Below are 13,337 nucleotides of genomic sequence, written 5' to 3' on the forward strand. Positions count from 1 at the left end.
AAATGAACAGGTTTTTGTGAATAAAACACAATAGAGTCTGTAGAAATGAGAGTCTTTTACAAGGATATACTATCATGAAGTACAGTGTCCGGATTGAAAATATTAATTTGTCAAGAGAGTGAATTATGGCCTGTATGAAAAACAATCACACGATTCTGATAATGTGTTAAAAATCAGGGTTTTCTGACCATAAATTAGGTTCTTGATTTAGGAACTTTAACAATTTCTAAGTCATGCATAAAAGTACAGCAGACTCTAAGAAACTGCCTGCCTCCACCCATCCATGTAGAGAACCAGGTAGTCAGTATTTTAGTAAACACATGCCTTAGAATTACACTGAATTGTGCTGCATAGCAAATCACGTATTTACTTGAGCTCTTATAGTATTATTGCCAAAAGTGTGGATGTTACCGACAGGAGACTGGAATGAAGAAAGGAGCTGATGCAGGCAAGAATCAATAAAACACACTTATACGGATTTGAAGTTCACATCCAATAATGAACCAGCTGGCATAAGTCTTCCACCTTAGCTCTGCACAAAGCACTCTCTGCAGCCTCCTTACCAATTATGTCCTTAAGGAGCGAATAAATTCATTTACCCTTGTTTAAACACACACATGATAGCCCTGTGTACATTTCAGCCATTCCAGTTGCAGTTCAAAAAGCTGTATGTCCACAGGAGATAAATCAAAGTTAAAACATATTAAGTGAAATGACATTTCAACGCTTGCACTTTCTACCTTTAAAAACCAATCACGAGCCGAAGATATCTTTGACTATGATTTATAATTATTGAGTTCTGAATCTTTTTTGTGTTGATATTTCAGAGATTAACTTAGAAAAGCCTACCAGAGATAATGATTCAACCTCTTAGCAATTTAAATCTACTGCGAAAGCTTAACGAAGAAGTCTAAACTAAGTCCTTTGAATCTTGACATTTTTTTCTTTCTCTAAAAATCTTATTTTCATGGAAAATATATTTAAACTTCAAGAAGACTTTTGATGGACAATTTGTGATATTTAAATGCATTTTAAAATTCATGCTCAAAGTTTCATTACCAAAAACTAGCATCCATCAACTTGGCAGAACACAAAATGTAAGAAAACCTAATTAAGCCCTGATTTTTTCAAAAATATTTTTTGTTGTAGATAGACACAATACCTTTATTTTGTTTATTTAGTGGTTTTTGGTTTTTTTTTAATGTGGTACTGAGGATCGAACCCAGTGCCTCACACATGCTAGGCAAGTGCTCTATTATTGAGCTACAATCCTAGCCCCTGATTTTTTTTTTAAGTGAAGTAAGGAGATTTTAAAAGACCTCAAGGTGAGTGAAGAAGAAAGAGGAGTTTGAAATGTAAGAAAAGATCTTCAAGTATTTCTTTTCATCTTCAATTTTACACTCTTCATTGCTTTTCTTTTGTTTTGAAAAAGCTGATGAGAACACATCTAAATGTATCTGGAAAGTGTCACAGGGAATTTAAGTCAGTTCTTAAGAGAGAGAAGAGCTAACTTCATCAAGGGATAAACGAAATGCTTTTTTATTTCAAATTCTGTTTGAATGCTTATTCTATCAAAGGATGGACTGACAGAACAAGAAAAACCCCACCCCATGACTTGTGATGGGGACAACCACCACTACATAGTTTTTCAAATAACGTTGTTAGATTACAGTGAATAATGACATCAAAACTGCACTGTTCAGTTACAAAATCCTCCGTCCAATTCAGGACTCTAAAATTGTTTTCTATGTAGATATGTCCCAGTTAGTAAAATGTATATCTAGATAAGGAAATTCCACAATGTCTTTTGGAGACATCTCTCTGATTACACTAAGATCAACCAAACCCTACAACTGAAGTCCCTCTCCAGGCTTTCTACTTGCACAAACTCTGCTGCTCACGAAGCTGCTTTCAGGATGTAAGGACTAAGTCATAATTAATGTCTTCTAATAGATAAGCAACACAGAATTGAGAGCAGGGATAAAGTTATCCATTTTAAAACAGGGATATGTAAACGTTTTACAGTAAGTAACTATGGAACACAAGGCCATATCTTTTAATTATGACTGTCTTTCTGCATGTTATTCCACAACACTGAAGTATGTTTGAATAGAAGTAGGTGTTCTTTGTGTCTTTGTCAGTAAATAGCTTCTTGTCATTTGCCTACTGCATGAAAAATATGCTCAGACAGAGTTTCACAGCCTATTCAGTATAAATTCATATCCCTTCATATTTAAGAATTTCTACATAGGTCTGGATATAAATTAAGCACAAATTGTTCCACATGTTTCAAGGGGAAAAAAAATTAAGTGATTAAAAAGTGTTTGTTATTCATAATACTAAAGTCATTTTCTATCTCATTTTATATACCATAATGAATTAAATGACCAGAAACCCAACTGTATATTTAAATTAAAAGGAAACCGAAAAGAAAGAACCCCAAAAAAAAAGGGAGGCTGCATAGTGACAAGAGTCCATCTCCCCTCGTGCCAGTGAAGTTTAAGCTGTGAGCATGCTCAGACACATGGGAGGCTCTGGAGTTACTATATCAGAACTCCTTCTGAGGTGTAAGGAGGATACGTCTAATAACTCAATCGCTGTAAGCCTATTGTTATTTTTCTGATATTAAACATCTCTCCAGGCTCAGATTGATTGCAATGTTCCTTCTACTTCCTTTCATCGTTCTGATAGATGTCAAAGGTAAGGCTGCTGCTTTCTCACTTTAAGTAAGAGTAATTCCCAAAGAATATAAAAAATTCTATTTAGTTCTATGTATGGTATTCACAATAGACTCATGGCAGTCTTTGAAAAATAGACAACACTTTTGCGTTTCATTATCATTATCCCTAACTGCTGGTAGCCCCATACAGCCTAGCAATTTCTGGATTCGACAAATTTTTCATAGAAACTTGCCTTTATGTGTTATTAAAGCCATAGATGAAATAACTTTTAAAAACAATGCTTACTATATCAATTATAACAGGGAAACTACTTTTAGTATTTGTTTTTGTAAAGTAGGATAAATTAATAAACTAAAAATTTATTTGTAAAAATTGAACCTGTTGTAATAAAAAAAATGTAATTGTAACAAAAAAATGTAATTGTTAGTAACTGTTTTATTATTAATACAAATTAGGAACTGTAAAGTCATACAAATCTAAAACACAGTATCTCTCCCTAAAAATTAACCTTTATAAAACAAAGTTATCAAAAAAAATCTACAAAAATGACTTAAGATTGTGAAGTGTCTTCACAGAAGTAACTGATTTTGATGTTATTCTGATTTTTTGTACAATAAAGCCAAATGACAGAAAACAAATCTACAAAAGTGCATCTATTTATATAATTCTTTATTTTTAATTTGAGGCAATTTTAATTTAGTCAAACTGCTCATTTTTAAATCAGTGACATTTTTTGGAAAGCTGACCAAAAAAATTAAACTTAAATCTTTACCCGGCTTTAAAGAAAGAAACTTGTTTTGTTGTGAGCTCATATACTTAAAATCTACTCATCACATCATGGTATACTGGGCTTATCATTAACATAATTTTAAAAATGCACTTATTTCAATTTATAATGTTTCTTCAAGACTTTTGATAAGCCTCAGAGAATAAACATTAGAATTTAAAATTATTTTTGTTTTCTGAGAAATCATTTTCTGGTTTTTAAAATACTTAATGTTATTAGACGTATTCCAAATAGACATTTAAATCATAAAATAAAGTGACATATTTATGAGCATAAAGGCAAGATGTACAAGCATAAAATGGAATATTTAAGAATATATAATAAAAGATTATAAAATACTTAAATTTTATTTTGAATTTGAAGTGTTACTAAATTATCCTTTCAAATTATTTCAAAATATTATCTCCAAGCACAATTTTTATTCTGTTTCAATCTCTCTTACATGAAAACCTAGGGAGAAACAATCTATGAACTCATCTTGCCTGAAATACAGTTGTAGAAAGCAGTCTATTTCTTTGATTTAAGATCTTACCTCAGAAGTTCATGTCCTGTCCATATTTGTAATATTCAATTTTACAGCATTTTTAAGAATGAAGAGTTAAAAGTTGGTTTCTGGATTTAAGATCTATCATAGAGATCACCAGTGCCCTTAAAAATGCCCTTAGTGTACAGAACTGTAACTGCAGTTAACCAATTTCACTCTACTCTGCTTTTGCTCATGATAATATATCTATCTGATTTTGCTTAAACCCTATAAGGAAAAAAAAAAAAACTATCTCTAAAGTAGTGGCTTCTGATTTGCTATAATGTGATGGCATTCTTTAAATAAACAAAAAAAAGTTCTAAGCAAATCATTTTGTTTTATTTCTAAGTAAATGAAATTTCTAATGCCAAATACCAGGTCCACAGTACCAACTAATAAAGGTTTATTGGTTAATTCTATTTCTTTAAAAATTTTTATTTTCTAATTTTATATCATCTTTGATTACTAATTTAAACTTTTATATTAATAATAATTCATTTCCAAAATAATTATTGATCCATGCTGTGATATCTTTTCTCTGCTTGTGGAAATGAGTATTTACTACATAATTAAACTGTTTTCTTTTTCACAATGTAATCGTAGATGGCTATAGTGGTAAGGTTCTTGATAATAATCAAAGAAGGGTCATTAAAAATTATATCAGAGTGAAGATTGCTTTAAAATTTAAATAAACATTTGTGCTAGACTCTTAAAGCAGTCTAAACAAAATGAAAAGTTAGAAATATGATGATTGTCTTCTATTTTCAGGCCATGATCACCCTGGAGTGAGTGTCTAGAAATGAATAAAACTGAGTATCTACTCACAGTAACTGATAACTAGAGATAATATTCTTATATGTGTTTTATCATTAATTTATTCATTGTGCATTCTTAAGCCACCTTTTTTAAATGTTGTTGATGAACTAATTAGGGACAATATTACAAACCAAAATCAAGTGCTTGTATAGGAAATTAAAGTATCAAGTATTAAGGATGCTACTGGATAACTTATTCAAATAATTTACTAACCTTCAAAAAATGCCTTCATGCAAAGCAGAGCCTGATTAGAATCCTGCAGTGGGCAGTGTTCGACTGCCCCCTAGCGGCCAAGTTCAAGGTATGCCTTGGAGGGTCCTTTCCAAGCGATGTCAGTTATCTTGGTCGCTAAGACTTAAGAAAAGGCTTTCCATCTGCATTTCCATTTCACACAATTACATCCATGCTGCGGAGAGTGTAAAAATCAATTCTGCTTCAGGCCAATCATCCTAAAGGGCTAAAGCTGTACTGCTAATAAGAAAGAAACTCACCTGCTTAAGGCGAATGGAGCCCTCTGTAAGAGAGAAAGTTGGGAAACCCAGAAACCAAGGCTTCCTACCTGTGAGAACTCAATGCACTAGCTGAATACATATCCCAGTAGATGTTTACTCACTTGCTGGTTGTACTGTGAGTGAATAAGACCAGGTGTAATAAAAGTTTTAAGGCCTCTCATTGAAGTGGCAAAATTGTCTACCACTCAAAGGTTAGAGACAAAATTGAAGGTGTTCCTTTTCAATAAGTCAGTTTGAAAAGTTACACATTTTATTCCTGGAAAATAGTGTCCTAAACAGAATTCAATTAAGAAGGAATGCTTTTACATAACTATGAAACTATTAAGGCACTTTTTAAAGGAATTTATACCTATTTAAGAAGCCCAAATGTCCTGGTTTACTTATCTGGTAAATACATGATTTATTCATGAAGAATGAACATGCTTATCTTAGATGAGAAATAATAGTGCTTTTAGAGATACAGTTACCTGGGGGGAAAAAAACAAATCTCTCTTGCATGTTTTATTCACGTTACATCAGTTTCTCACCCCTATGCTTCCAAGGATGAGAAGGGACCCTTCCAGGATTTAGTATGTATTTTAAAAACTAAAGCTTGCTATGATGGTCAGCACTGTTAAATGCCTCTGAAAAGCACCCTAAAACCAAAATAAAATAACTGACTTAGTGCTTGTGTGTTAAGCTTTAATATTAGAAAGGAATTGTAACTGAAAAGTTAACTTTATTGTGAAATCAAGGGCCATTAAAAGATCTTCAACATGATTGAGAAAATTCTGGCCCTGGGACTGGGGTTATAGCTCAGTGGTAGAGTGGTTGCCTAGTATGTGTAAGGCACTGGATTTGATTCTCAGCACCACATAAAAATAAATAAAATACAATATAAAAAAATATAATGTTAAAAATAAATTCTGGCCTTCCGTTCTTACCCTGCCCCTCCTTTCCCAGTTCTTCTGACTTAGCCCTTTACTTCTGTTCTTCTCCATACCCTTTTCCCCTTCTCTCCCACTCCCTCCTTTCTCTTGCTTTTTTTCTTACTTTATTTTTTAATTGATGCCCAGAAAATAGGCCTATTTGGGGGGTGTTTTGATATATGTATACATTATGTAATGTTCAAATCAGGGTAAACATATCTCGCTCCTCAAATATTTGTCATTCATAGTGAAAACATTCAAAATTCTTTTTTCTAGTCTATTCCTTTACATGTTTATTAGCATGCATTAATGGTACATATTAAAGGGATACAGTATGATAGCTCAACCCATGCATACAGCAGGCACTGATCCACCCTGGGTAGTTAGCATTTCCCTCTCCTTATCATTTCTTTGTTTATAGCCTTCAAATTTCTCCTTCTTGCACAGAAAGACAAATGCTTAATATTCTCACAGTGAAAGCAAAAAAACAAAAAGTCTATCCAAATGTAAAGTAGTGATTACCAGAGGCTGGGAAGGGTAAAGAGAAGGATGGGCGAAGGAGGGATCATGGAAAGTTGGTTAATAGGGACCAAAACACAGAAGGAATAAATTCTGGTGTTCCTCAGCTCAGAGGGATGACTAGAGGCCACAAAAACCTCTTTGGTATTTTATGAAGCTGTCACTTTTTTCCATATGTTCATTTCTTGTGTTTTTCTCCTCTTCTCGCTGTTGTGTGCATTTGTCTTGGACATGCTCCGGGCCTCTCTTCCCACATCTCATCCACTCACTCTCATCTCTCTTCCTGGTTTCCTCCATACTGAAATCTTCCTCTCTTTTCTTGTCTGTTCCAACCCTCTTGCTCTAATCTCTGACTCTCCCCTTGACCTTGCTACATCCCATCCTCTCTAATTCCCACATCTGCTCCATCCTGGCTACCCACATCTGCCTTGCATTTCCACCTTGGCTACATCCAGTCCCTCAACCTGCCCCTTTATTCCAGTATGCCTCACTTCTAATCACTTCCTGCTGTGAGCTTCCTTCCCAGTGACTTCCTGTCTCCTCCCCTTATTTTCTTTCTGTTCTTTGTCTCTATCCCATCATCTCCTGACTTCCTTTCTGTTCTTTGTCTCTATGTCATCATCTCCTGGCCTGATCAGTGGTCACCAACCAGAACTAAATGAGTACTGTATCTCAGTACTCAAAACTGACATGCTCTTTTTAGGTCCTAGTGATTTGTCTATAATTAGGAAATCCAAAAACCTGTGATAACTGAAAGTTTGATCGCCTTTGCCTAAAAATATCTGGTCAGAATGTCTTTATGCATGATAACAAAATTACATGTTTGTGCAATAGCAAGTTGTGAATGTATTTGATGATGGAATTTTGCCCCAGATCTAGTAGGAAATGTTATATAATTTATAGCACATGCATCAAATCATCTTTCTAAAATTAAAAATATACATAAATATTACATCAGATTTCTCCAAAAGATTTCTGCTAAGGTGATACAGATCTGTACCAGCTGTCACCCTATTCTGGTCCACAATATCCTCTGCTACATTATTTTCACTGGGAATAGAATGACTATTTTCTTTACCCAGAGAAGTTCAGTGTTAATAGAATCTGTTTTGATGAGGAAAAATAAGGCTTTAACTCGTTCTCTTATTACAGTTTATTTTTATTTATTCTCTTAGGTGGTGGTTGTTGTTGTTTAATTTTAACAACTACATTATCAATCTACTAGTTCCAACTGTGTTTAAAGCTGTATGTTCTGGTTTTATAAACTTTGATTTTATCTCATGGTGTTCTTTCTTCCATTCATTCTTTGAGAATATTAAGCATACATACTTTAAACTACTTTTTAAAGCTCTGTTCCAAGTATGAATTCTCCCTTTTGGGCATCCTGGACATGTGCATGAAGTTGGAGAGATTTTTCTCCTGCCCTTGTCTGTCTCAGTGTTCTCATTAGAGCCTCCACGGTACTCAGATCTGAAACATAGCTTATGTTAGTATCTCAGACATTTTACTTGTGGAGGACCCCCTTCCAATCCTATGTCCCATTTCGAGAGTACCACACTGCTTTCCTGCTGACCCTAGGCAAGAGGCTTTATTTAACCACAACCTTGGGGGGCGGGGGGTCAGGCAGAACTGTTCCCTCCTGTTCCTCTGTCAGAGGCTCAGTCACTGCAGGTGGCAGTCAGAGCCTGGCAGATCATGGCTTGAGGTCCCCATAAAACAGTAGCTTTTTCTCTATTCATATTTGATAGAGATTTTTCTCTCCTATGACCCAAAGGCTTGAATGAAAAAACTAATAGCAATCTTTTCTGTGTCTTTGGAAAAGAGTATGACATGGAAGCAGAGTCAAGATTTGCTCACAGTGGATGACCTTGATCCAGAAGACAGAAGAGAAGATGGTTTTGATTCCCCACGTTGCACTTTATCAGGGACAGGATGGGAGAGGGCACACAGGGAGATCTGGAGTTATGAAGTGGAAGGTTGTATGTGTTAAGTGGTGAGGACAGGTGAGGCAGCAGAGTGACTGGATTGCTTCATTAGACCCATGTCAAGTCATGACCTTAACTAGCATTTGGCCTTCAGCATACCCAATAATCTCTCAGCTTCGTCCACAATATTAAATAATCATATCAATAATTGTGATGTTAAAGATAGATTGTAGGACTCTAATCCCTGAATGTTGAATAGATCGGGGAAGGGACCTAGGACTCTACATATCTAAGAAGCCCTCCACATGGTTCTGACAACCTGATCCCATGGATCACACTTCTGGAAATACCGGCATGGTGGTTTGCACATCAAAATAGAAGTAGGTTTTTTTCTATTAAGAAATGCTACCTCTTTCTGTGACAGCTATTTTACTCTTCATGTGTACTGTGATTGCTAATTGAATCCACCTGAATTTTTTAACACATTAATTTTACTTGAATGATTTTTTTAATCGGAAGTTTATAAGGACAAATTAAGTATTTGGAAAGGAATAGGTGACCCTACGTTGTCTAATAATCAATATAGAGCTTCTTGATAGCATAATATCCATTATTTATATATAATACATGAAAACCTTAATATCCAAGTTTACCTACAGATCAGTCTCGATGTTGTTAATCATTCCATCCTTTAGAAGAAATTCATTGATTCATATCAGATGTCTTGAGAAAAGGGGTTTTGCATTTGTGGCTAGATCTTCTTTCTCATTCATCACCTGGCTTTCATTACCCACTTTTTTGTTTGATTATGGTCCAGCCAGAGGACATTAGATTGGTCATTGCCTGTTTGCCTGTCTCTGCCTCCCTCTCCATTTTTCTCTCTTATTCACATCTTGCCTGAGACATTCTGTCTCGACCACATAGGGTAAAAATAGTATCTCTATTGCTGTAGATATTTCTACTCCCATTCCCCTATTATGTAAATCCATGAAATATAAGAAATTTAGAAGATGTATAGTTGCTCCTCTCCCATCCTGTCTTGGAGGATCTCTGCAAAAAGATTTCCTTAAAAGCTTCAACTGCTATCTGAGAGTGAGATGAGAGAGTCTTTATGTAAACGTCCTTATAGGCAGGAAAAGGATAATAATCTATGCTGAGTGTTACTGAAAACCCCTGTTCCCTTATTTGAAGCCATTTCCTTTATGGCTGTTTCCTGTTTCCCACTTTAAAAAATGCTGCTCTTACTGTAATAACGAAAGCTAAAAATCATCTACTGAGAAAAGTAAGTCATCCTCCCTAATAGCACAGGGCTTGACAAATGCTAGGTTATTTTTGCCCATTTGTCTGCGTGAATTGTAAGTTTTGTGAAAAGAGAAGTGTGAAGAAATTACCTGTGCTGTGACCATCTGATTCCCAGACCAATGTGGGCCACCCTAGCCCAACCAATACAGAACCCACTGGAAAAGTGGAGAGGCTGAGATGGCCTCAAGCAAAAATGTCTGCATTTGAAAAATGATGCATTGGTATATGATAAATGAAAAGCAGAATGTGAGCATAGAGCTTCTGTGGGCACTGAACCCACATGGATATTTTATCCAACACGTATACACCCCAGTTTGGCCTTAGCAATGTTGTTTACTTATAAGTCACATATATCCTAAATCATATCATTCCCACACCACATACGGGGATTTAGGTATATGTGGCTCCCTTATGGAAACAATATTGCTATTCCTGGAAATGTCGAGTTAGACAACAGTTTTTGAGGCATAGTCTAGAAACTGGGAACTTTTCTATCCATTAAGAGAATAATGAATTAACGGATGATAACAGTGAACTATGAGAAAAAAGAAAAAAAATAGAATGCATTGCCATAAATACTACTATAGAATCATTTGTGAGATGGTTGGGGAAGGAGAAAGATCATACTCTGAAGTGGTCTAGGAATGACTTCTGAGATGAATATCAAAGGAAGAGGAAGTGTAGAAGGAGGAAAATTGCATTTCAGACATAAAGTCGAGCTGTGCTCAAATCTCATTATCATATTACTATAAAAGTCCTGACTGCCAGGAACGTTTTCCTGATGGAATACAAGATTAACTGTAGAAAGTTAAAGGAGAACTGACCACAGGCTATGCCTGATCTGAAATCTTTTTGGATGCTTTTGTTCGCTCACTTTCAAGACTATATTTATATGTCATTAAAGTATATGTCAAATTTTCTATCCATTTTGTCTTTCAAAGTCATTTGGAATGCTACCAGTTTAGGGCTATGGTGACTGATGCTTCTGAGAATGTTCTCCTAGGAGTCTCTGGGTGCACATGTGCACTCAGTCTATGGGCACATAACTAGAAAGAGAATTGCTGACTCATAGGGTTTGCAAGGGTCCCAGTTCAGTAAACAATGACACACTGTTTTCCAAAGCAGCTCTTCCCATTGATTGGCACTCCAAAACGTGCATGGCTTCATCTCTGCTCACTCAACTCTCTATCATTATCTTGGTTTTAATTATACCAATACTAGTAATCTGAATGACTTCAATTTGCATGTGCCTGGTTACAAATTAGATTTAATATCTTCAGATGTTTTTAGTCACTTGGATATCTTCTTTTGTTTATTGCCCATTCAAGTCTCTTGCCTGTTTTTGATTTTGTTTTTGTTTTTGTTTATTTACCATTCATCATTTTCTCATTGCTTTGTAGGACATCTGTATATATTCTAAATACCAGCTTTTGCAAATATCTTCTATTGTGCAACTTGCAGTCTCTTAATGGTAACTTTCTTTTTCGTTTTTAACAAAAGTTGTTCATTTTCACATACGCTGAGCATTTCTCCTTCAGGATTAGTGTTTTTGTCTAATTTTTCTCCTTTGTATGATCCTTAAGATCTTCACTCCTCTATCATAGAGATTTTTCTCCTCTCATATCTTCCAGAAACTCTCTTGTTTTACCTTGCATATTTCACTTATAATCTACCTACAATTATTCCCCTCCCTCTGTTCTGCAGCACCACTGGTCTTAAGTCAAATGTCATGTGTGTATCTTTTCCAGAACTTTCTATTCTGTTCCATTGGTCAATTTTTCAATCTTGGCACCAGTATCACACTGCCTGAATTACGGTACCATTATGATATCTTGATACACAGATGACAACTTCTCTCCCCTTGTTCTCCCTCTTCAACAGTGTCCTGCTCTTCCTGTCCTTTGGAGATACCGTGTACCTTTTAGAATCAACCTATCTATTCCTATAAGTGTATATGTCATGCTCTTGGGATTTTTATCAAGCTTGCTTTGAATATACAGATCAACTTGGAAAACAATTAACATCTTTAAAATATTGTCTTCCATTTATTTAGATCCTTACTATCTCTCAATAACATTAGATACATCACATAACAGTCTTAAACATTTTTGTTGGATTTATTCCTAAATATATGAGATTATTGATAGCATAGAAAAAGCCACTTTTTAAAAAAAATATTTATTTTTCAGTTGTAGTTGGACACGATGCCTTTATTTCATTTATTTATTTATATGTGGTGCCGAGGATTGAACCCAGGGCCTCACATGTACTAGACGAGTACTCTACCACTGAGCCACAACTCCAGCCCCATAAAAGCCATATTTTTAATCATTTTATTTTCCAATTCTTTGTTCCTGATACACAATTGATTTTATAGTAAACCTTGCTAAACCCACAATGCCAATAATTTATTATTTTGGATGTTTTATGTCCGTGGCCGTATCATACATGATGCGTCAAAGTTGTATTTCTTCCTATATTTATACTATCGATTTGCTTTCCTTGCTCAACTACATCAGCTAAGTCCTCCAGTGCAATGTTGACCAAATGCAGGAATAGTGGAGATGACTGTCCTTTTCCCATTCTCAAAGTGAGAACATTTCCTATCAAGTATATTGTATGCTACGGGAGTTCATAGATACCCTTAATTAAGTCAAGTAAATTACCTTCTATTTTCATTTCGCATGCTTATTTTAAAGTCAGGATCCAGTGTTTCTATCCCTGGAGTTCCTCTCACAAGCAAAATCAAAGACAAGTGACAAACTAAGAGAAAATATGTGTGAGTTATAGCAAGAGGGCTGACCTCCCTGGAGAATTCCAGTCACGTTGCCAGATTCTGTTTTCTCACACACGGTTCCAAACACTGTGTTCCAGACCCCTGCTGTCAGGAATGAAAGTTCCACCAGTCTACTAGGAGCATAAGTAAGTTGGTTTTTTACAAAGCCAAATGTACTCCTTTCAAAGGATTGTTTTCTTCTCCTGCGGATAGGTTCTAATTTTCAACAATAAAGGACAATTCTTCTAATAAATCAATATTAAAATATAAAGTAGCTGAGAGTTTTTTTAAACATCCATATTGACAAACTAAAATTTTTGCAGGTCTCTTTAAATTCTTTGATTTTATTGGTTGAAGAAATGCAAAAACCTGGAAACCTCCCACCTCGTGCGTATCAGTGAACTTCAGGGTATTGACAAAAAAAAACAGGCAGGAAGGCAGGGAGCCAGCGAATTAAGGAGAAAGAGAGAGAAAGGAGCCGTCAGGGTAGAAGAGGAAGTAAAAGCAGGGCAGCCGGCAATACCAAGCCAAGGGAAGAAAGCTTTCACCCTAGTGCCTGGGGATTTAGTGACAGAAGGGACAGTGCTG

General features: G+C 35.4%; 1 protein-coding gene across 1 annotated transcript in view; it reads left to right on the top strand.

Moving 5' to 3' along the window:
- Positions 1 to 2,564: 2,564 nt before the first annotated feature.
- Rxfp2 (relaxin family peptide receptor 2) overlaps positions 2,565 to 13,337 on the top strand; it is a 65,927-nt gene continuing 55,154 nt past the window's right edge. Inside the window, exon 1 of the mRNA XM_058582513.1 lies at positions 2,565 to 2,700. Within this exon, the coding sequence (XP_058438496.1) occupies positions 2,658 to 2,700 (43 nt within the window). The 5' untranslated portion in view covers positions 2,565 to 2,657. The remainder of the gene's footprint in view (positions 2,701 to 13,337) is intronic.

The sequence above is a fragment of the Marmota monax genome, unplaced genomic scaffold, assembly GCF_021218885.2.
Source record: "Marmota monax isolate L192 unplaced genomic scaffold, Marmota_monax_Labrador192_F-V1.1 WCK01_AAM20220418_F8-fsc00011, whole genome shotgun sequence".
Lineage (NCBI taxonomy): Eukaryota > Metazoa > Chordata > Mammalia > Rodentia > Sciuridae > Marmota > Marmota monax.